This window comes from Pleurodeles waltl, chromosome 11, assembly GCF_031143425.1.
Source record: "Pleurodeles waltl isolate 20211129_DDA chromosome 11, aPleWal1.hap1.20221129, whole genome shotgun sequence".
Classification (NCBI taxonomy): domain Eukaryota; kingdom Metazoa; phylum Chordata; class Amphibia; order Caudata; family Salamandridae; genus Pleurodeles; species Pleurodeles waltl.
Genome location: NC_090450.1, coordinates 100,188,161 through 100,213,785, shown reverse-complemented (window position 1 = coordinate 100,213,785; position 25,625 = coordinate 100,188,161). Strand labels below are relative to the sequence as shown.

The window sequence follows — 25,625 nt, the reverse complement described above, 5'->3', positions numbered from 1 at the left end:
CGGTGCAACTGCACCGGCGGGCCAGGTGTCGTTGTAGCAGTCTTCTGCCAAACCCCACAACTTGTAATTTGGCGGTCTTTACTGCCGGGTCTGCTGTGGTACGACCGCAACAGCGAGGCTGGTGGTCTGATGACCACCAGCCTCGTAATGAGGGCCTAAGTGTTGTGAAGCTATACAATAGTATTTCATTGAAAAGGTGTCCCAGCATGAAACTGAGAACCTCTGGGCAACTTTGTCTATCTTTATTGTATTTATATTGTCTCACTGTTTGCCTTCTATTGCAAATAAAGTGCTTATATGAAAATACAAATCAAATTTCCTTTTCTGTTCACAGTTATGCACAGTTAATTTGACCTTTATTGTTTGAAATATTTAGCATTTCATGAAAACAAGAGCCATGTTATGTGAAATGTCTTACATTATTGTTTAAACAAAGTTGGTTGCCATAAATTATGTTTCAAGGTACCAACTTCCAAGACACCAATGAAAAAAGATTATGCGCTAGCACAAATGCCTCTTTTTTCTTACTATTCGTTCAAATAGATGGTGGAGTGCAGAGATTGCTTGCTGAAAACAAAGCCACTATCTTCGTGAACTTACTATTTTAAGAGTCAGATGTGCAGAATAAACATCCATGTTCATTTACTGATGCCCCCATAAGTACATTTCTAGAGGGGGAAAAGACTTAGGCCCTCATTACAACCCTGGCTGACGGTGTAAAGTCGGCAATAGCATCGCCAACAGGCTGGCGGTAATTACCGCCAAATTATGACATTGGCGGTTTGGCACATGCCAAACTGCCAATGTACCACACCGTCTGCCACAGCGGTAACGACTGCCAGGCTGGAGACCACTGTCTCCAGCCCGGCGGCCGTTACTAGTCTGCCTGCGGGGTCATGACCCCGCATACCTCCATGGATTTCATGGTTTTTTAACCATCACGAAAACCATGGCGGTAGGCACTATCAGTGCCAGGGAATTTCTTCCCTGGCACTGATAGGGGTCTCCCCCGTCCCCCTCCCCAGAGTCCACCACCCCCTCCCAAAGGTGGTAGGGCTCCCTCCCCTCCCCCGACCACCAGGGCCCCCCCTGACATACCCCCCCCACTCACACACCAATCACACAAATACACGTGCACATACATGCACACATACATACACATTACATCTCCACTACACACAAACATACATGCAACTACACACCCCCTCTAAACACTCACACTCACACCCCCATTCACGCACAAACCACACAACACCCACCCACCTCTCTCCCCTGTCAGATGATCACCTTACCTGCCAAGGTGGTCGTCCGGGAGGGAACGGGTGCCATGGGGGCTGCTCCGTCGCCAACACCCCATCAGCAGAACACCACCACGCCGAATACTGAAGCGTAATTCGGTGGGCGGTGTTCTGATGATGTGGCAGTGACGGAGGAGCAACCTCCACAGCACCGCCGACCGCCAGTATTTGCTGCTGCGGCTCACCAATCAAAAAATGGCGGAGGGTCGTCACCAGTCATAATATGGTTGGCAGAAGACCGCCAACACTGGCGGTCTTTGGTCTGGCGGGACCTCGGCGGTCTTCAGTGAAGACCCCCGAGGTCATAATGAGGGCCTTAGAGCCTTATTTAGAGTTTGGCTGACGGGATACTGTGGCACAACTGTGTGGATACTCTGTCCTCCATAATACAACTTAATAATAGGCTACTACACTTGTAAGATAGCAAATGGAACATCAGTCACATTTGTGACAAAGCCTCCTGTCTACCAGTGCTTAATTTGTAAATAAAAACGAGCAGGTGCCCAAGCCCCCCTCTTAAACATGCGGCTGCTGCAATTAAATGTGGGAACACGGAATACTGAGGCAGCATAATCCTGAAGCCGTCTCAGGCCTTTTCAATACATTTTAAGCTACTCCCTGCCCCTTCAGCTCACTCATGCATCTTTCTGCTTTCTCCCATTGTGATGCTGTTTCGTTTTTCTCTTCCTCCGTCTTTCCCAAATGTGTCTTTTTCTGGCAGCAAATGCTTGAGGCAGAAGAACAAGCGCTGGCCCTCAAAAATAAGAGCTGGTGCTCAGCACCAGAAACAACAAGCACAAATTAAGCACTGCTGTCTACTAAACTCAAAGTAAGAACCTTAACTAGGAAAATAGAAGGAATATGGTCTTCTCATAGTAGAAGACTATGGGGGTCATTCCGACCCCGGCGGAAGCCGCCCGCCTGGCGGGAACCGCCAAAAGACCGTACCGCTGTCAAATGACCGCGGCGGTCATTCTGACTTTCCCGCTGGGCCGGCGGGCGACCACCAGAAGGCTGCCCGCCGGCCCAGCGGGAAAGCCCCAGCAACGATGAAGCCGGCTCCGAATGGAGCCGGCGGAGTTGCTGGTGTGCGACGGGTGCAGTGGCACCCGTCGTGATTTTCAGTGTCTGCGTTGCAGACACTGAAAATCATTATGGGGCCCTGTGAGGGGGCCCCTGCACTGCCCATGCCAGTGGCATGGGCAGTGCAGGGGCCCCCAGGGGCCCCACGACACCCATTCCCGCCATCCTGTTCCTGGCGGTATTTACCGCCAGGACCAGGATGGCGGGAAGGGGGTCGGAATCCCCATGGCGGTGCTGCAAGCAGCGCCGCCATGGCGGATTCCTTGGGCCAGGGGTAAACCGGCGGGAAACCGTCGGTTGCCCTTTTCTGACCGCAGCGGTTCAGAATGGCCCAGGAAGCACCGCCAGCCTGTTGGCGGTGCTTCCGCGGTCCCCGGCCCTGGCGGTCATGGATCGCCAGGGTCGGAATGACCCCCTGAGTTGTCTGCTGTAACTGTTTAGTATGGACCAAATGGTGATACTGAAGATAAACATTATAGCAGTGCTACAGTAACAAAGTGTACATTCCTTGATGCAATAATGTAATTCCTTACAGACTGATACTTTATTACCTATATTGTACAGTAACAGCATAAGACTTCATGTAAAATAATGATTACATATATGTAAAAGTAAAACTGATTTTAAGGGAAAATGACAAGGAATTCTACACTACAGCATTTATTTATGATACGTGTACATGTAGCAGTGAAATCATGCACCAGAATGCATCACGTACAATTGACAACTGAATGACTGGATGCTGTTTCAGAGTACAGTGTAGATGATGTATGAAGCCAATTTCTAGTTATTAAATTTATGATTGATGTGTTGAAATGAAGTCTGGTAATGTGTTGGGAGTCCCTTGCTAGTTATATGATGTGGGGACTTTTGTGAGAATATAGACAACCTATTAGAAGAAAAGAGATGGGGTCTGAAATACATTTCGCCATACTATTTTAACTACTTTGGAGGATTACTATGCTTTTCCTCATACATGGATGATCCACCATTTATTTTAACACAATTCAGGTGTGCAGGTAATTTCAGATATTTGGGCAGAGCACCAAAAGTTATGGCTTCTAAATTAGGTGTCTAGTTATTAGTGCATCTTATATACCAGTTTTAAAATGAATCTATTTATTCATTTTAAGGGAGTTTGAGTTCAAATTTAGGAGGGCAATTAAAGCTCAGGCAATATGAATTAGATTCTGTGTGTACTTTTTCTGGGAAATTGATGTTATCAAGGGGTGGATGAAATTTGCTTTCACATAACTAAGTGCTATTTCAGGAAAATTATATGCAGTTACGTGAAATTATGGGTAATTATGAGAAAAACAAATCTGACATTTAGTACTATATTTCAGCATGAAATGCAATTTTGCTTACATTTTGGGTTGCAGGATGCATTTTGTGCTTAGATATTGCACTAAAATTGTGCCACAAAAAGTGCAATGAACAGCTTCTTGCATTTTTATCACTGACATCGTTCCGACACTCCTGTACTTAAATTACGCAACATAGCATGATGGAGAAATTAAGGAAATTCTGTGAAATAGCCTAGTGTGAACTTCCCAAAATTACACGAATTAAGTCAGGATAAGCGAAATTTCAACCAGGTCTAATGTTATCTTAACAGAAGGGATATGGCGTTCGCAATAATAACTTTACCTTAGGACAAGGGATCAGTTAAAGTATTCAAATGAAATATTTGGTGAACTCTCTTTTCAAAAAGCCTAAAAATGTATACAGATGTAGATCATGATTGATATGTCTAACCTGGCTAAGATCCCGACCGTCTGCATACTGGGATTGTTTCTTAATCATCATGCTAAAACCATCACCACCAAATTTGTGGACCTCGCTTTAATGCTGGCCATGTACTGGGAATCCCCCATGGGCCTCCCGCTATTTGGCTGGAGATGAGAACGGACTGGGTGGAGAGTGAGAGTGCCAATATGATACTTGAGGTACAGTAAGGTTGGCACAGCTCCAAACATCCACAAACATGGGATCGGATCATGAACAATTGTCCCTTGATAACCCCTGATGGCCACGTACTTTCTGTCCCAGATGGCGAATCATCAGTTGATGAGCCACAATTACCCCCTCACTAATATGACCTCATGCATCATACCCATCACATACAGCCCGGAACCGAGCACACTAGAGACTCACAAAACTTGCCCTCCCGCCACCTACATAACAGCGTCCTCTTTCCTGGCTCCCCCTCACAGTTCTATCTCTCCTAGGCCTTCCCCTTAATCAGCAGTCCATTGGTCACTATGTTGGGCTTAATATTAGTTTCTTGCTTTTCTGGCTTTTCCTCCCCTTGTAGCTGCAATTGTTCCTATTGCAACATGGGACTCAAAGTGCTGGTTTGGGTGGATGCTGAATGTACAGTTGCTTGTATGTACACTGACATCCATCGCATTTGCTACTTTACCTATTTGAACATGGGCGTCAGGTCATTATATGAGGCTCATTCCATCTCACGGTTGTTTGTTTGATACCGTGATTTTCTGTTTCTCGAAGTGATTGTCCCTAGAATATGGAAAAAGCTAATAAAGTCCGTTTTAAGAAAATGATTATATGTCGACATTTTCAGTGTTTTTAATTTAAGTTGTGCTTGTGTGTTTAAAATGTACCTCTTATAACTGTACTATGAACTTGACTGACACCGTGGATGTTTGCAGATGGTTTGCGAAAGGCAAGGTGCAGTTAATATTCCCTCTTAGCCCTGTAATAGTATTCTTTCCTAGTGACATAAAATTAAAATTTAAACCTTATTTGATTTAAACCAAACATTTGATGTAAAACTTGAAAGTGCAACTAAAGTTTTCTTCAAAGGGTTGACCTATGAGCTTTCTTGGGAGGAGAAGATTCAAAAGTAAATTTCACTTATCAAAGGCATATAGAGGAAAAGCTCAAATGTTTTCCAAATTAAAATACCTTTAGCCTTTGATATGCCATTGACGAGTTTATAGCTGTAGCTCCATCCAGAACCTTGCTGGGCTTGAAACTGCTTGGTTCCATCATTTGCTTGTTACCTCTCAATGATTTCAGAGGTGGTGACGAGTCAACAATGGATGCACACGGAGCTGTTTTAGGCAATATGCTAGAGCTTGCCAGTTTTTGATTTTTTAGCTTTGTGCTTTTTGTTTCTATGAAGGGTGCACCGCGTGGACTGCCGTCATCTTTTTCCCTTAGACCGCTGTTAGTTCTTTTGCGAAGGGTGGTGCGCCTTGACTCTGGTGTGATGAAAGAAATGCTATCAACACTCTTTGATTTACAAATCTCGGTGGTCGACATTCCTCCTAGAAGAAAAACACATTAAAATAATGAAAAAATATGGAGACCTGCGATCCCTCATTGCAGAAAATCATTTCTAAACGGTTTGGGAATGTTGAGTTGCCCTGCAATAGTTGTAGAACTATTGCCAACGTTACATTAGGTATGCCGGAGAAAATTCCCTAAAATGTATTAACTCACTCATACAAAAATTAATTTCAAATATGTATGTGGCTCTTTTTTTTTTTTTAAACGTATCGCATTTGAAATCCTTTTTCTCGTTTATACCTGACATAGGATGCTTTTGGCAGGGAGGTATTTCTCTTGAACGTGTATGCTAATAATATTTATTCTACTTGTGTATAGGTTTAATTACACTGCGTTCAGGATCACACGCCTATGTCAAATTTCATCCTTATTGGTGAGTCTCTCTGGCATGTAAAGCTCCTGAGGAGTCAACAATGAAACTTCAGATATGAAAAATCACTTATTCTGATTGCAAATTACAGCCTTCTCAACAATCTAGTAACATCCTCTGGTGTTAGAGGGCCAGAAATAGAAAGAACTCATAAGGTTTGTTCTAGTGAAGAGCAAAGTATTATTACAGCCACCAATGTGTTCTAAACTATTTTATTCTTTTCTCAAAGCAAAAGTAGAAATAAACATAAAGGATCACAGGTATTTGTTATACATTGCAGTTCGTAACATCTTAGCCTGTCAAGTAGTAACTCTGACCTCACATTATGTTTATACATACGTGTGTGTGTGTGTGTGTGTGTGTGTGTATATATATATATATATATATATATATATATATATACAGGGAGTGCAGAATTATTAGGCAAGTTGTATTTTTGAGGATTAATTTTATTATTGAACAACAACCATGTTCTCAATGAACCCAAAAAACTCATTAATATCAAAGCTGAATATTTTTGGAAGTAGTTTTTAGTTTGTTTTTAGTTTTAGCTATGTTAGGGAGATATCTGTGTGTGCAGGTGACTATTACTGTGCATAATTATTAGGCAACTTAACAAAAAAAATATATATACCCATTTCAATTATTTATTATTACCACTGAAACCAATATAACATCTCAACATTCACAAATATACATTTCTGACATTCAAAAACAAAACAAAAACAAATCAGTGACCAATATAGCCACCTTTCTTTGCAAGGACACTCAAAAGCCTGCCATCCATGGATTCTGTCAGTGTTTTGATCTGTTCACCATCAACATTGCGTGCAGCAGCAACCACAGCCTCCCAGACACTGTTCAGAGAGGTGTACTGTTTTCCCTCCTTGTAAATCTCACATTTGATGATGGACCACAGGTTCTCAATGGGGTTCAGATCAGGTGAACAAGGAGGCCATGTCATTAGATTTCCTTCTTTTATACCCTTTCTTGCCAGCCACGCTGTGGAGTACTTGGACGCGTGTGATGGAGCATTGTCCTGCATGAAAATCATGTTTTTCTTGAAGGATGCAGACTTCTTCCTGTACCACTGCTTGAAGAAGGTGTCTTCCAGGAACTGGCCGTAGGACTGGGAGTTGAGCTTGACTCCATCCTCAACCCGAAAAGGCCCCACAAGCTCATCTTTGATGACACCAGCCCAAACCAGTACTCCACCTCCACCTTGCTGGCGTCTGAGTCGGACTGGAGCTCTCTGCCCTTTACCAATCCAGCCACGGGCCCATCCATCTGGCCCATCAAGACTCACTCTCATTTCATCAGTCCATAAAACCTTAGAAAAATCAGTCTTGAGATATTTATTGGCCCAGTCTTGACGTTTCAGCTTGTGTGTCTTGTTCAGTGGTGGTCGTCTTTCAGCCTTTCTTACCTTGGCCATGTCTCTGAGTATTGCACACCTTGTGCTTTTGGGCACTCCAGTGATGTTGCAGCTCTGAAATATGGCCAAACTGGTGGCAAGTGGCATCGTGGCAGCTGCACGCTTGACTTTTCTCAGTTCATGGGCAGTTATTTTGCGCCTTGATTTTTCCACACGCTTCTTGCGACCCTGTTGACTATTTTGAATGAAACGCTTGATTGTTCGATGATCACGCTTCAGAAGCTTTGCAATTTTAAGAGTGCTGCATCCCTCTGCAAGATATCTCACTATTTTTGACTTTTCGGAGCCTGTCAAGTCCTTCTTTTGACCCATTTTGCCAAAGGAAAGGAAGTTGCCTAATAATTATGCACACCTGATATAGGGTGTTGATGTCATTAGACCACACCCCTTCTCATTACAGAGATGCACATCACCTAATATGCTTAATTGGTAGTAGGCTTTCGAGCCTATACAGCTTGGAGTAAGACAACATGCATAAAGAGGATGATGTGGTCAAAATACTAATTTGCCTAATAATTCTGCACTCCCTGTATATCTTCACAAAAAAAAAAAAAAAAGGTTACAGGGACTTTGTAGTTAGGTGTACATTTTACACACACAATACCACAGAAATTCAGCACTTATAGCTCGTGCCCTAAGGTAACTATACCTTGGACCCCGCCATGCACTTTCTTATCAATAATTTTACAGTTAATGTTGCTGAACTATTATCAATTATATCATAGAAGGTATTATGAGTGTTGTAAAATGTGGGGTAATTAGCAGTGCATGGTGAGGGCGAGAGTTATAATTTCATTAGGGCACGAGTTATAGCTACATGGGATAACCTTAAGTGCTGAATTTCTATGGTTTTATGCGTGAAATATGAACCCAACTATAACATCTCAGTAATCTTTGTTTTTTTGTGTGAATTTCTAAGGCTTTTTAAAATTCTATTTCCTAACTATAACGTCCCTGAACTTTCGTTTTTTTCAGTGAATTTCTATGTTTTTTATTCAATGCAGAGTGGAGTTGGCTGCAGGGGCTGCCCTGCAACCAGGGCTTGCAGTCAACCCCCGGCATTCTTCCAACCCCATGCCGCGCACATGTGGCCAGGCCCTGCAGCCAACAGCCAGCCAGCCAGGCCCTGCAGTCAACCCCTGACTGCAGCCAACCCCCGCAAGCAGCCAATCCCCGGCATGCAGCCAATCCCCCGCATGCAGCCAATCCCCCCGTATGCAGACAAACCCACGCTGAGCATGGCTGGCCAGGCTCTGTGGCTGACCGCTCACATGTAGCCAACCTCATGCCGCTCACGGCCGGTGAGGCCCTGTGGCCAACCCCCGCATACCATGACCATGGACGGCATGGGGTTGGCTGCTGGGCCTGGCCCTAAGGCCCACACCCCTCAAGCAGCCAACCCCTCAGGCAGCAGGGCCTGGTCTGTGGCCAGGCCCTATAGCCAATACTCCAAAGGCAGCCAGACTGAGAGGGGGGCACATAGCCCTCTCCCTGGGCCGAAATCCGCACTGGGTACCCCAACACTCGGGGCCCATCAAGTTTTTTAAATTTTTTATTAAGAGGAGTAGAGTACATGGACCCCTCCCCGGGCCATATTTCTGGCCCCGGGGACACCATCTCGCATGGCCTGGCCATATTTAGAAGGGGGAGAGAGGCACATAGCCCCTCTCTCCCAGGGCCCTACTACGGCCCTGGGGACTCTATCTCCCGGGGGTCGGCCATATTGTAATTGGGGTGGGGGTAAGAAGCCCACCTCCTGGGGGAAATATGTGGCCCTGGGACCCAGCCATATTTATAAGGGGGGGGGGGCATGCTTGCTTTGCTTTGGGGGAGCTTATAAACTTGGCAAGATTTGTCCTTTACAGAAGCAGATTTTCAAATGAGGCACCTGCGTTGTTTATATTTATAAGTGCTTCCTGTTGAGATTGAATTTCTGTGAAATGTGCATTGGTGCCAGAATGCATACTCACCTGCTTACTTATCCAAGAGGAGTCCACAGTTTTGTGCCAAATGTCTATACAACTGGAGTACTTTCTACCAGCTAATCAGTAAGGTAAGTGCTACATCGTTGGGTAAATGTATAGTGCATATTCTACACTACTGTAGTGCAAGGGACCATGAGGTAATGTCTGCAGTGGCCTCGTAATTTTGGCAATGTGCTTGCTCTTCGAGCCTCTTCATATTGAAATCTGTGCCAACATAAATGCTCATACAGAAGATGGAAAGACTACAAGGAGTTGAATCTCCAACAAACAAGGGTACTTCCTCTTAATTATATGAAGGAAGTGCTTCTTTGTTTGGTGGAGATGTGCTCATATTACTCTGCATCAAGAACACTCGGGGTGCCTTTTGGTAAGGTGTAAATCAACCTGGAAAAAGGCGGGAAGACTAATATGTATCACTAACTTATACAGGGCATGCCAAATGAGCAATGCCTCACAGTCATTTTGCCCACTTACATACTCATAGTGATTAAAATAATGAAGGATGGACTCTGCTCTCACCAGGAGACTACAGAAAAGATCCACAGGTACTACAGAGGAGATTGCGCTCTAACACAGCAATGATAAGCTCACCTCCATCACGTTTTCTAAATGTTTTTTCTATGTGGAATTGCAGAGAAAACACATTTGCTTTGCCTTGGATAAGTTCAAGGAGTTGGGAGGATTTGTCCTTTGCAGAAGCAGAGCTTCATCTGGGACTCCTTCTATGTTTATATTTGTAAGTGATTCCTGTTGAGAACCTGGTCCAGCAGGTCATAAACTAAAAAAACAAGTGCAGGGGAATGCGCTTTTGTAAAAAAAAAAAAACAATAATAATGTTGCCATGGATTCACGTATCCTCTGCGACTTCGCAGAATTAAAAAAATAAAAAACACTTTTGGCTTCTGGTGTGCTTCTGTGGTGTCCCAGTGGGACACCCACCCCCAGGCCTAGTGGAACTCGGCTGATTCTGAGTCCCAAGATGGCTGTTAACACTTCCTGGTTGAAGGGTGAAGTGCTTGCAGCCAATCAGATCTCACCATGAGATATGCCAGATTCATACGTTCCTAGATATGTAAACTTATTTTTCTTTTATTAACTTAAAAACTACCAAAAGGATTTGCATTAAATTATAACAAGCACTCTTTCTGGACCAGAATCTAGCTTTCTGCCAAAAATTGTGTAATTACGTCCAGTGGTTTAGGCTGGAGTCATGTCGAAAATCCCTAGGGGAAACTGCACGGGGAAAACACATTTTGGGACCCCACACTTTTCTCAGTCCCCACTTGACGAATCACCCTAAAACTTTTACGACAGCAGATAAAGTCAGTGGCAAACTAGTTGTGAATATTTCGTGAAGATTCCTCAAACAGCGCCAAAGTTATTAGCAAAACAAATAATGCTTTGTTTATGGAAACGAGGGGTCTGATTTAGATCCTAGCGGATGGAATACTCCACAAACCTGACAGATATCCTGTCCTCCATTTTAAGATCCCCATAGGATATAATGGGATCGTAATATAGCTGGCAGTATATACATCATGTTTGTGACAGAGTATTCCCCTCCGCCGAGATATAAATCAAGCCTAAAGTCCTAACTATAACAACCTAGATACGTTTTGCGAGATTCCATGAATGATGTAATATCTGGGGTAATTAGTAGTGCATGGCAGTGAATTTCTAAGATTTTTTTAATTCTATTTCCTAACTATGATGTCCCTGTAACCTTTATTTTGTTTCAGTGAATTTCTAGGTTTTGTTTTTAACCTTAAGTGAGATGCCCATTGCAATGCATGGTGGGGGATGGAGGGTGGGGAGGTTGGACGCAGGACCTGGCCTGGCATTGTGCTGCTCACAACCAAGCTTGCTGCTCCTGCTCCCCGTCATTGCCATCCATTATCCAAGTCCATGCCCCTGCTCCCTCATTACTGCCCTGTGTGGCCATTGTTCTACCACTGCCCTTCCTGCCTGCCCAAAACAGTTACACTGCTGTCCTGTCCACCTCCTCCTTAACCTCTGTTGTCTGAGTCTATGCACCAGCCCCCTTTCCCCTGCCCTGCATGCTCCGATGTGCTGCCACTGCCCTCCATTTAGTTTGATGAACCTACCCTCTCTTCCTGCCCTACATTGCCCAATTCTAAGTCCCATCATTGCCCTGCTGCTTAGCCTTTGTGCTTAGCTTGCTGCCCTTACAATACTTTTCCCTGCCCTGCCCTTTGATGTCTGTGTGCACGCCTCAGGTCCCGCTTTTTTGCCCACCATGTTCCATGGAGCTGCCACTATCCCTCCTATCTACTCAGTGTTCTGTTTAGCTGCCACTGCCCTCCTACATGCCCTGCAATGTCATATGGCTGCACCCTGTTCCTGCCATCCCCCACCCTGCCTGTCTGACTTCAACGCCCTATCCGCTCCCTTTTCTCCTCCATGGTCCATTTTGCTGCTACTCCCTTCTGCCCTCTATGCGTCTGCCCTCCACGCTCTGTTGAGCTGCATTTGCTCATCTTGCCTGCCCTGCTGTCAACACCAGGACAGTGCGCGCTCTACGGGCATTTAGAATGCAAAAACCCAAAACTTGCAAGTTAATGTAATTTATGCATTGTGATGATATGGTATTGTTTAACCTTTTGCATTGCAGAATTCCATCCAAAAGAGTCATTTTTAAGGTGCTTATAAATACTGTACATTTGCAATGTATTGCTGCAGACATTCAGAGTGTGTTAGGGTATGGTCCCTTTCCAGGGCCTTCTAGAGACTTTCCCTGCAACATGCCTGGGCGTGGTTCTAGGCTGGGCCAAGACTCTATAAAAGAGAGTCAGCCCAACTTCCAGTGCTCACTATTCAGAGGTCCCGGTGCAGAGCAGCAGCTTCTTCCTGAGCTCCTGTCCCGGCGGCCTATTTGGATTTTCCAGTCTTCTGCACTCATCTCTCATTGGTGATCACTGTTTCCAGGCGGTAAGACGGTGTTTGGACATTTCCCAACACCGTAATTGAGAATTTTCATATTCTTGATTTTAATTCTTAAATGAATAACAGATTACTTGTGTGCTGACATTTTCTGACATTTGTATGGTGGTTTGCAAATAGGGAGGACGCGCAATTTATTCCATAAAGATTTTATTTCGTTATTACATTGTTGTTCATTGCGCGCTGATATTTCTTGACATTTACATGATGTTTTACGAGTTGGCAAGACGTGCAACTCGTTTCATGAGCATTTAACTTTGTTGTTCATTGCACGCTACCATTTTCTGGCATTTACATGGTGGCATTCGAATCGGCAAGACGCGCAATTCTTTCCCTGAGTGCTTTTCATGTTGTTCATTGTGAGCTACCATTTCTTGGCATTTGAATCGGAAAGTCACGCAATTCTTTCCTCGTGTATAAATAATGTAAATTACTGTGCGCTACTATTCTAAGACATTTTCTTGGTAGCATTTCAAGTTGACACGTTGCATGATTTATTCCTTGAATCTACGTTGTGTGATTTCATGGTGCATAATCCTTTATGGTGTTAAATACTCATATAAAAAATATGCAATGTGCGCAATTCACTTCCCAATGTTTTTTCTGAGATGAACACAACAATACCAGAGTTCTAGATGTAATGCTGTGTGTTCCTGATATATATTCTTAAAAGGAGATTCATATGGTTGTTTAGAAATTGCTCAGAGTGTTTACTGATTCTCATGCTAAAGAAAGTACTCAAATCTGAAAGTCCTATTTAACTTTTCCTGTTTCCTCCTCAGGCATTTGGTCATCTAAAGCCTAGTCAGTTTTAGGACTATTCTAGGGTTGTTCATGTTTTTCGGAAAAGACGAAGCTTAGAGTTGTAGCATGGTACTGATTTCATGAGATGTAATTTTGATGTTGTGTTTTAACCTTTTGCTTCCTACAGGTCTCCTTCCCAGCTGTTCCCGTCCTAATCCCCTTTTCCCCACTTGGACTCTCTTAGACTCTGTGATAAATCTAATCAGAGTATTGGAGCTGTCTTGTGGTGGAAGTGTTGGGAACGTGCACAGACCCAGAGGATCTGGTGACTCTGACACCTGCATGGTTGTGAAGCTCCTTCCCCTGCTCTCTTGTCTGTGTCCAGCCCCTACCCCGCCTTTTTGTCCTCCATGGTCCTTTGTGTATACGCCTGCCCCCTGTCCACTATGACTGTTGTGCTGGCACTAACCCTTCTGCTTGCAATGCATGGTCGTCTGTGCTGCCACAACCCCTCCCACCTGCCCTGTGGTCAGCTTGCTGCCCCTGATCTCCTCCCACCTTCCTTCTATTGTCAGTGTGTATGCCGTGATAGTATCAATGTTGCCCTTCATGGTGTGCTGTGCTTTCAATGTCCATACCGCCTGCCCTCGAGGGTCAGATTGCTGCTCTTTCCCTTACCACTTGCCCCCTGCCCCCGTTTCCATGTGCAGGCCCCTATCCCCTCCCTCCCTCCTTGTCTGGTCTGTTGTCATGCCCCTGCCCTCTCCCTCATGGTCTGCTGTGCTGCAACTGTTCCCCCTGTCTGTCCACTATGGTCAGCTTGCTCCCCTTGGCTATTTCCCCTCTGCTCTCTGTTGTCCATGTGCATGGTCCTGTCCCTTCCCTATTGCTTTTCATGGTCAGTTGTGCTGCACTGCCCTCTTGGTTGGTGTACTGTACTGCTGAAACCCCTGGCACCTGCCCTGTAAGGTCAGATTGGTACTTCTGACCATCTCCCTCCTGCCCTCTGTCATCCAAGTCCATGTCCCTACCCCATTCCTCTTGCCCTCCATGACCCATTGTACCATAATTGCCAACAGTTTGCAATTGGTAATAGGGAGATTTTGAAAAACAAAAACCTAGATAATCGATTTTCCCCATTGACTTACATTGAAGAACAGAAAATATTAGACAGGATAACGTAAACGAAAATGCCCTTTTGGGTTTGAAAAGATTGGGGCTCTCCTGCCTGAATTGGTTTTGTTGGCATGTATGGTTGTACTGCCTCTGCCTCTTCCTACTGTCCTCAGTGGTCTGTAAAATTTCCACAGCCTCTTATCTATCCTTCCTGACTGGTTTGTTGCCCCGCCCCCCTTTGTGAGGCCACTGCCCCTCCCACCTGCCCAGAGTGGTCAACTTGTTGCCTCTGCACTTTCCACCCTGCTCTCAGTTATTGGAATCCTTGCCCCAGACCTGTACCTCCCCACAGTATTCTAATGAACAACTACACTGCTAACATTCTATATTTATTACAAAAGTGTTGCACGCCTGACATCATCTTGATGTAATCACAACTGTAATACCTAAAGCATTCCCTTTAGAAATAATAAAAATTAAAGGGTCTTAATCCTATAAAAATTATGGTTAGTGCTTTAAAAAATTAAATGAGGACATATTTTCTGAGTTCTCAAATAGTGACAAAGCCACTCTAAATTATTTGCTATCTTTCAGTTTTTTTATCCAGTTGATCTCTTGAGTATTTGTTACACTTAGGGGAGAGGATGTGGCCAGAGCTGCAGACTTTTTCAACTGTGAAACCAGGTTTGGGTTTCGGTGTCAGCTCAACATCCTGTGATTCTAGAGAAATCACTTAATCTCCCCATGCCTAAAACCAAAATGAATGTGTCCTTGTGCAATGTAAATCATGCTTGTGTAAAGCACTCCATTACCTTCGGGTCAAGTTTGTGCTATACAAAACTTCAAAACGAGTTTGACAGTCCCAATGCAGGACCACCAAACTTGCAAGGAGGATGCCACCACCAAGTCTGTGGCATCCCCCGCCCTATTTTAAGGTTTCCGCCGGCCTGCACTGGCCGAGTCGGCCAGGAGCCGAGTGCTATCTCGCAGCACAGAAGGGGCTGTCCAGCACCCTCAGAATGCACACTGTTGTAAAGCAGCCCTTGCGGTAGGTAGGGGGGCATGGGCAGTGCAGAGCCTCCCCTGTGCCCCCTTGCACTTATTCTCTGCCAGCCTTTTCATGGTGGTGAAACTGCAATGAAAAGGCTGGCAGAGAATAAGGTTGTATTCAGCCGGGTGGCGCATAGTTCGGTGCCACCCTGTTGATCGCAACCAAGACCTCTGCCACCCCGTCGGGATCTAGGATCCTGGCAGAAATAGCAGTAGGATGGAGGTCCGACCGCCAAACCTGTCATTGCCAGCCTCGTAATGAGGCCCTCAGCGTCTTGGACACTTCTGTCATTGGGCTATACTTGGGCTACAATTGGGTGATATTTGTGCCACATTTGGGTTATTGTTTTCCTCTGGTGGCCAACGTGGGAGCCTTATTTGTTACGAAGCTCCCTAATTTCCTAATTTCCTGCAGTATCATCTGTAGAAAATGCTTTCAGTTTTCCACTTCAATTCCATCAAGATGGCATTCAGATGTGCCACACTTTTGGTATGAATTCAGAATGTTAGCACTCTAGCTGCTCATTAGAACACTGTAGCAAAGCTGAAGATCACCAGTGAGCTAACTGGAAGTCTGCTGCTAGTGTTTTAGTCAGTATGTCAGAATGTTTTAATGGAATACAAGAGGAAGATATTTGAGAACTCACTTAAGACATGTTATAATTTCTCTTTCTACAGTACTAACCATAATTTATATAATAAAATGAAACCCCTCAATTTGTTCCTTTCTAAATTAAATGCTTCAAGTTTTACCAGTTTGATTCAATCAAGATGGCTTCAGGTGTGCCACACGTTTGTCATAAGTAAGACTATTAGTGTTATAGTTGTTCTTTAGAACACTCTGGGAGGCTACAGTACAACACAAGGGAAGAAACTGACAGACTGCTCCTGGTTGAAGTATATGTTTTACTGAGAATGTCACACTTCATTCTCATATTGCTCACAAAGATTGTGTGGATATGCTCTCATTTTAGCTTCTGGAGCACCTTCCATATCCTCTATGGGAAAATCATGAAAAAACAGCTTTCTCTCAGACATTATTCATGAAATCCCAGCAGAAGGCTTTTTCACAGGATAAATCACCTTAGAACACACCACAATTCCTAAACTTAGTATGGTACCATCAATACATGATTTATATTGTAACTAAAATCTGTTATCACTCTTTATACTTTCTCTTTGTAGTGACCCTCGTAACTTGCCTTTCACTACAATGCTTTTCAATGGGGTCCATATCCCAGAGTCCTATAATGGCTGCCACAGCAAGTGCATATGCCCTACATTTAAGCTTTAGTTCTTGTTGTCAGTGTTGTATTTCATTTAGAAGGTGCAGTCATGTATATTAGTTGCAAAATGGCTGCCAGCTCTTCCTGGTTGAAGTGCTGGCAGCCAATCAGACCTCACCATGAGTTCTGTGCTTAGGCTTCACCCAGATATACGAGTTTAATTTTTTCCTTTAATAACTCCAAAACTACTAAACGGATTTACACCAAATATTAACAAGCATTTGCCATATAATGGGTCTCGTTTTTGCTCGAGTTAGAACTATTAGCATTGTAAACTCCTAATCTGACTTTTCTTGCCACATAAACTGAAAATGAAAAGATAAACAGTTTCACATAGGTGAGTTGAGGGCCGCCATGAGCGCGAAGCAAACACACAAAATAAAACAGAAGTTCGCTCGCAGTGAAACGTATCAGCAAAAGTGCAATTATCCATGTTACTGGCAAAAGTGCAATTATCCATGTAACCGACAGAAATGCAATTATCTATGTAGAGGGATCGATGTCATGCAAAGCACACGACTACTGCCCAGCGAGATCGCGCTGCCTGCGAAACAAAGAGAAAAAGGAGTCCAGAAACCATATGGAAAACATGGAGCCTCGTATGTTTTCAGTAGTTGGCCGGTATGCTCGAGGAGGGCTAAACACCGGAAAAGGTATGACGTATACATGCCTTTCGCTAATCAAACCAAGCCAATTTCAAAATGCAATCCTTCTGTTTTCTGTCTCCAATGACTGCTGCAACATATTCTTCCATCCTTGCATGTCCTCAAAGCCATTTGTTTCTCTTCAGCCAGTGACAATGCTCTCACATCCTTCCTCCTCCAATCATGGGGCATCTTTCTGTAACAAGTCTTGTAAAATACGAGTTTTTTGCCAACACTAGGCACAATTCTGTATACTTGTATCTGATTTTCCTTTTATCTGCTGTGAGTGTAGCAACAGGATCAGTGCTCAAAAAGTTCATGGTTCTCTAGACATCTTGTACTCTCAACAGTGCCATATCATATGTAGCAAACCTTTGCTCATCTCATTGCATTTGGGAAGATTTTACGTATAATTGTAAGAGTAAAGTAGGCTCTGATGAGATATTTTCACTGGATCAATCTAAATTGAGCACTGCTGGAACATCTGATAGTGTACAATAACATGTTTTGCATTGTTTGTCATTGAATACATAGGAAAAATCACTGTCCCACTTATCAATGGCTCTAAGCTTCTCCGACTGTCTTTCCATGCAAAGCACAAGTATATTGATGATACATTTTCCTCCCTTCACTGCAAATCCCAACAGTACCACAATCCGATCAGATTCCAGGGGCCTGCTGGGAAAGTTTGGCACAATAAATGTATCTTCCTTGTCAATCTAGCAAAGACGAGAAATTTACACACTGGGACACCAAAGATAACACTATCGCAAACTATATTAAACAGTAATCTCTATAAAGGTGCCCATCATCCTATAGCCTCTCTTTATCCATTCAATGGGCTTTGCTTTCCGACTCATAACAGAATGTGTATATATATAAAATTATTTTTATCCAGACTGTGAACACTGCCCATTTCCATATATCCATTGTAAGCAGTACCACGTGTGGGAGATCCTCTGCTCTATCAGGTCTCCACATGAACATTTAGTCAAATTCTAGGTGTCCATTTCAACCACTCAGCAGCTTATTTTCACAGCTAATAGTCCCATCCACGACGTCTTAACTGCAACAATGTGGCTGTGAAATAAATTTCTAGGGCTCGAAAGGGAAGCTAGCATTTTGATGGGGAAATTTCAATTTCTTTGTTTTAACTCTAGGTCTCTCATTTTGAAAAATAATGGCAGTTATCAGCATGTCTGACTGCAAGAAGGTCTTTTTGGGTAAGCTATAGAAGACAACCAGGATTATGTGAAAACACCTCAGGAGCATGATCTTTTTAATTAAAGCAATACTTCAGATCATCAGTTACAGTGCGGAGGCCCAAAGAAATATTGTGCTTCTCACCTCCGCATCTCTCTATTTATACTCTTTTTGAATAAACTTCCTGGGGTGCTGCAATCTGTATCCCATATACTTAGAGCCATACAACTATCATGCCATTTCCAGGTCTGGGAAGTTTTTCCCGGTCTTGCCCACCAAATTACTTAGGGGGACAGTCAGGATTTGGTGGCATTAATCCATAAGCCATGTTGAACCTGACATCCTTGGCGTAGATTTCCACCAAACATTTGGCCTTCAATCACCACTTTGAGAGGTTCAATGTTACCATGCTCCTGGTAATGAATGATGGGATGCAGAAGGACAGTGAACCTTTCCCAGACCTCTATTGTCAACCTCTCCCCTACCCAGATGCTACAGGAACAGAATGACTGTCACCAATTTTTGTGACAGTTGGCATCCCTCTTCTCCCTAACACATAGGCTCATTATATGCTATACCAAGGATATTGGCACTGGGAATTGTATGCCTGTGAAGAATAACATCTACGGGCTACCTGACAATATGAGAGCCAGCATTAAGGAAGAAGTCTCCAAAATGCTGGATCAGGAGATATTTGAGCCCTCAAACAGTTCCTGATCCAGACCAGTGGTGCTCATCCCCAAACCTGCCCATCCAGGTACCACCCTTGAACTCTGGTTACTCAATTCAGTTACCAAAACTCATACTCAACCCATCACCTGAGTGGATGAGCTCATGATTGGGTGCCAGATAATTCAGCACATTTTATCTCAAGTCGTGGTACTGGCAGATCGCCTTGACAGGTGGCGAAAGAGAGGTCTGTGTTTTCTACCCCAGTGGGCAACTTCCAGTTTCTGATGATGCCCTCCAGTTTGAAGAACATCCCTGCCACTTTCCAGAGGTTGGTCAATCAGCTTCTGGCAGGGTTGGAAAACCTCAGTGCAGTCTACCTAGACAACACTGCGATCTTAAGCTCCAGCTGGGAAGGACCACCTGTGCCACTGCAGGACAGGGCTTCAGGTGCTGCAAGGGGCAGGCCTGACTATCAAGGTTAGTAAGAACAAGTTAGGGAAGGGTTCTGTGGTCTATGTGGGTCACCAGGATGGAGGGGGCAGAGTAGAGTGTCTCCAGGTCAAAATTGAAACAATTCTGGCTTGGGAACCCACTCCAACACCCAGACAAAGGAAAGGGCCTATCACCTTCCTGGGCCTCAGCAGGTACTAGAGGAGATATCTCATGGGGTATGGCACCACTGCTGCTCATTTGATAGAGCTGACTTCTAAGAAGCAGGCTAGATGGGCGATCTGGATGGAGGCGTGCAGAACGCTTTTGACACCCTGAAGTATGCCACAGCACCCGTGCTCAAGCTCAATGCTCCTGTCTTCTTCCAAGAGTTCACTGTGCAAACAGATGCCTCAGAGAAAGGCATAGCGGTTGTGCTTGTTCTCACAGCTAAATGAAGAGGGCCTAGATCAGCCAGTAGCCTTCATCAGAAGGAAGTTACTTCCTAGGGAACAGAAGGGGAGTGCAACAGAAAGGGAAGCATTTGCAGTGGTCGGGGCACTTAAGAAGTTGAGACCATATGTGTCTGGAGCTCGCTTCTGAGTTCAGACAGACCAAAGACCCCTCAGATGGCAATAAAGAAAGGGGGTGAAATTCCTATGTAGTGAAGCCTCACCCTGGAACTGACCTTGCCAATGATGATGGCCCCTCCAGGTTCTTCTGCCTTAGCAACGAGAACTTCAATGAGGGTGAATAATTCTTGCTGCCTTTAGCTTGGGGCAACACATGTTGGACCTGACATCCTTGGCATTGTAAATTCCCCCTAAAGAGTTTTTCATTCAATCCTCCTGGTTTCGCTGATTTCGTTTTTGATGGCCTTAGGACTCTGTGCACTTAACCACTGATAATAACGGCTAAAGGATGTGTTTTTACTCCCTAAAATATGGTAAAATTGGTTTACACATGATTGGCATATTTAATTTACTAATAATAAGTGTCCGGTAAATTGCTATACCATATAGGGAGGGCAGGTAAATTAAATGTTACTAGTGAACCTGCAGCACTTAATATGCCACCCATTTAAGTAGCCCTTTTAAATATGTATCAGGGCTGTCACTGCATTCTGTGCTTAGTTTTACACTGCCATTTTGACCTGGCAGAATAAACCCTTGCCAGACCTAGGCCTTAATTTCTTTATACATATAAATCACCCCAAGGCAGGTCTTAAAGGCTCATAATGCAGGGTGCACTATATTTAAAAGTCAGATATTTGTTTTTGAGTTTTACACGTCCTGGTAGTGAAAAGTCAATGTTCACTATTGCAAGGTCTACCTTTACCATAGGTTAACGCTGCGTTGTCTTATTAGACTTAATAAGTGATAACTTCAGTTTCGGAGCAGTTAGGAAAATTATGCGGACACATAATTGTAATCTCAAATCCTCTTTAATGGTATATTTGGATTGTAAGCCACAATTGTAAAAGTTGCTATTTTCCTGTCCTAACTATGTGTGCCTTCTGTCAGACCCTAGGAAACATTACTATGATTGGGGTACATGGGGTAGCATTTGCTAGGGGCCTCCATGTAAATTAAAGGCGCCCTTTAGATGTAGGCCAAATGTACCAAGTTTTAGGGAGAAAGCACAAGTACTTTAGCACCAGTAAGCAGAGGTAAATGCAGAGAGTCCAAGGCCAACAAAAACACATCCAGCAAAACAGGAGGGGTGAAAGCAAATGGTATGGGGGAAACATAACCCAGGGTGTCAGGTTGAACACTAAGAATGATGCAAACCATGTCAGTTTAGTTCCTCTGACAAAGACTGAAGTTAACATACTTTCAGTTAGAGCTTGATAGTCAGTGGTAATGAAGACTGACCATGGTCAGTGGTAATGAAGATGACTGTGAAGATGACCAAGTTGAGTATTTCCACATAGATATTTAGGAGAGTAATATTCCTATGCAGCGGCATGAGTGGCACACTGAACAACAATCATTCAGGAGGCTATCTGCATCAATGTGAAAGGACTCTTTCAAGTGATTGTGCAAAAAAGAGGTTAGGCCATTAACGTGCCTGAAATTGAAAAAGACTTTGGATCTGAAGTGTGATCATTGCATGTTTGAAGAATTACATCAATGAAGATGGCAATGTTGACTAGGTTGGTGATGGTCGATCAGAAAGAAAGTAAACCTAGTATGATAACTGTGGTATTGCACGTCTCAAGAAGCAAATAATCACAGACTGGCTACTGCTTGAGGAGAGCAGTTCCACTAAGGACAGTGACTAGCATGGCTCAAGCATTTTAGCCTTCTGGGAGGCAATGGTAACGCAAGCTTCCAAGGTTTTTACATTTGGTTGATGAAGAATGACAGGAGGTTATCACAGAGATCAACATATGGGGCAGGCTTGCTGGATTATAATTTGGGAAACATTACTTCCTTACACATGTGGAAAGGTTCTTGTTGACTTGCAGCCTTTGCAGTGTATGCAAGCTGTAAGATTAGGTTTATATCAGCATCTTAACAGGGCTCTGAGCTGATTTTTCATTTGACAGAGGCAATTATAGTACATTTATTCATTTTTAAAGGGCAATGTATCGGGGTGGAGATGAGAGGAACAAAATACAAAGTCTTGGATGAATTTGAATCAAGATGATTAAAGGTGCTGACAGAGGATTCCAGATGAGGTTGGGTCATTTCCTATTTAGTAAAAGGTTTGGGCTGTATTTTGATCAAATTACTTGATAAGGTGAGATGGACAAGGTCATGGGTGCTTTATATCAATATCAATGTAGAATTTGATTAGTTAGTAATCGCTCAATATTAGCTGTGAGATCCCTCACTGCTGGAGCTCAGCTATCAAGAAGAATCCTAAGCAAATACTATGGTCTCTCTGATGGATGGTTTATTCGGCCAATCAGTAAAACTGAGGGAATTTATATCATCAGTACTTTTATAGGTATCGGATCGGTCATTGGTCGAAATGTTCAGCTGACCTAAGATCTTACCTTTTAATGTAATTCTTTGTACTGGGAGAGATGAAGTAGGTCAGAATAGAAGGAAGTGAGGCATTTAATTTGTGAATTGTATAAGACGTGATGGACAAGAAAAATTATTGGCTTGTCAACAGTTTAATATAGGAGACACTTGAATAAGTCACAAGATGGGCCATGAATCAACTTGAGGAATAGTGAGTTGAGACAGACCCAGACAACTGGCCCACTCTTCTCTGGTCTCAGTTCTTGGTTACAATATAATTCAATTTAAGGAGATTGGTTATGTCTGTCAGTGATTAATTAATGAACAAAGTGTCCACGATGGACAGGATAAGCGGTGAGGTTATGAATGTCATAGGTGCTTTTGATTGCCCACCTCAAAATGATGAGGACACCTGGTATGGGTTTAGCAGGGATAGTGGAGAGGATGGCGTCCTCTGACGTTTTTGTGGTGAGGGAGAGTTGAAGAAGTAAGAAGGACAAGGGTGGGGGATGAGAAAAGTAAGGCTGGTGGGAAAATCTGGGCCAGCAGCCAGTGTGTGACAGGTTAGGTCTAAAGGAGATGATCAGTAAAGTGCAACAAAATTTACTCTGCTGAAGTTCAGGTCAAAAGATGGAAGGCTAAACTGATTTGACTGACTCAATACCTTTACATATTTATGGTAATCAGTGTGCTATGGATAATGGGTGAGACTACATGCTTCAACCAATGAGAAGAATGAAAATAAGTTACTTACCTGTAACTGTAGTTCTCCAGTATTTGTATCTTTCATAGATTCACATGCTTGAATCCTTCCCCGTCGTCAAGATTGAAATCCTCAGTACATCAAAACAGCTACACATACAGGCTACTGCATAGAAAAAAGGCCTAAGGCCTTCACTTTAGTAGCCTATCCCCATCACTATGAGCAAAAGGACTGAAACAAGGCCCAGCGAATCAGGCTTCCCCTCCCTCTAGAACCCTCCTGATAGGAGCTCCCTTCCCTCAGATTTTCTCAAGCACGAGTATAAGAGTATCTGAAGAAGACAGGAGAAGGTGAGCTTCCCAGGGGAGGAGGGAGGGTCACATGTGAATCTATGAAAGATTCCAATACTGGAGAACTACAGTTACAGGTAAGTAACTTTGGGCCAGATGTAGCAATTTCCGAATTCGCGATTCGGAAATTGAGAGTCGGTGAGACTCGCAATTTCCGAATCGCAAATTCGGATGCCGAACGGTGTCTCAGACACCGTCTGCGAATCGCAATGTGGTCGCAAAGACCCACCTCATTAATATTAATGAGGTGGGTAGCTATTTGCGACCCCATTGCGATTCCCTGCACTCACAGGGATGGTGGCCTGCTGGAGACAGCAGACCTCCATGTCTGTGACTGCTTTTTAAATAAAGCAGTTTTTTTTTTTTTGTATTGCAGCCAGTTTTCCTTAAAGGAAAACGAGTTGCAATACAAAAAAATAACAAAACCATTTGGTTTCGTTTTTTCAGAGCAGGCAGTGGTCCATTGGACCACTGCCTGCTCTGAAAAAACATTTCTGGCAACATTCACAAAGGGGAAGAGGTCCCATGGGGACCCCTTCCCTTTTGTGAATGGGTTACCACCAGTGTGACACTGGTGGTAACTGCGAATTTCTTTGCGACCGCGTTCGCGGTCACAAAGCAATTTAGCATTGAGGTGCGAGTCGCAAATAGGAAGGGGACACCCATTCCTATTTGCGAGTCGCATTCCCATTTTGCGAGTCGGTCGCAAAATGGTAATGAGCATCGCGATGCGCATTTTGCATGGCGCAAACTGCGGTTTTCGCAGTTTGCGCCATGCAAAATGCTACCTACATCTGGCCCTTATTTTCTTACTCTAGTATTGGAACTTTCGTAGATTCACATGCTTGAATCGGAATTGCAAGCAGTAATGAAGCACATTGTATAACATTAAACCATATGTATAGTAATTGATACATGCACACACGAATGCATCTATATACAAACCCATACACCAATATTATTATATATATATATATATATATATATATATATATATATATACACACACACACACACACACACACACACCTTGGAACATCCATATATCAGCAAAATCTTATGGTATGTTAAAACAGGCAAAACTATGAATATGAGAGCCGTAAAGGAAAAAAACTAACTTATGCAATGTGCACAAATTAGACTGGACTGGCGGGAAAAGGAATAAAGATCTTACAATAGCTCACCGCTACTGGAAAAGATGTCGCAGCACCACTTGTCCTACCGCCATATCTCCTTGCTGAGTTTCCTCCAAACAGTAATGTCTTGCGAAAGTATGCACAGACTTCCATGTGGCTGCTCTCCAGATGTCCTGAATGGGCACTCCAGCAAAAAGTGCCATGGATGCAGCCATTTTCCTTGTAGAATGTGCCCGCAGTGGATTCTGCAAAGGTTTTCCTGCCGATGTATGAGAATAGTTAATGGCAGAGGCTATTCCACCTCGCAATTCCTTATTTAGATAAAGCTCGCCCCTTGCGTGGAGCACCGAAAGCCACAAAAAGCTGGTTAGATTGTCTAAACTGTTTAGTTCTGTCCAGGTAAAATTTCAGGCCCCTCTGAACATCCAAAGAGTGTAGAGCCTGCTCTGCTGGCGTCGATGGATTAGGAAAGTATGTTTTCAGTATCACTGGTTGATTTATATGAAAATCAGACGGCAACTTAGGTATGAATTTTAGGTTTGTTCTCAAAATTACTCTATCCTTTTTGAATTGTAAGAAAGGATCCTGGATCGTGAATGCCTGTACTTCACTTACTCTTCTATCTGAAGTGAGAGCGAGCAGAAGAGACACTTTCCAGGATAGTAACTTTATATCTGCCTGGTGGATTGGCTCAAACGGTGGTTTCATTAATTGAGACAAGAGCAAATTAAGGTGCCATGAAGGAGGTGGAGGCCGTACCAGAGGGAAGGACCTGAACAGACCCCTCAGAAACAGTTTTATGACTCTCGCCGGCCACAGGGGAGGCTCGTTCTCCGTACGCCTATAACGGGAAATTGATGCCAGGTG

The 25,625-nt window shown here is 43.7% G+C and overlaps 1 protein-coding gene across 2 annotated transcripts in view; it reads right to left on the bottom strand.

The window, feature by feature from the left end:
- Window positions 1-25,625, bottom strand: part of ZBBX (zinc finger B-box domain containing) — a 440,192-nt gene that overhangs the window by 135,407 nt on the left and 279,160 nt on the right. For both annotated transcript variants that reach the window (XM_069213223.1, XM_069213224.1), the window contains exon 15: window positions 5,313-5,677. In XM_069213223.1, coding sequence (XP_069069324.1) covers window positions 5,313-5,677 — 365 coding nt within the window. The remainder of the gene's footprint in view (window positions 1-5,312; window positions 5,678-25,625) is intronic.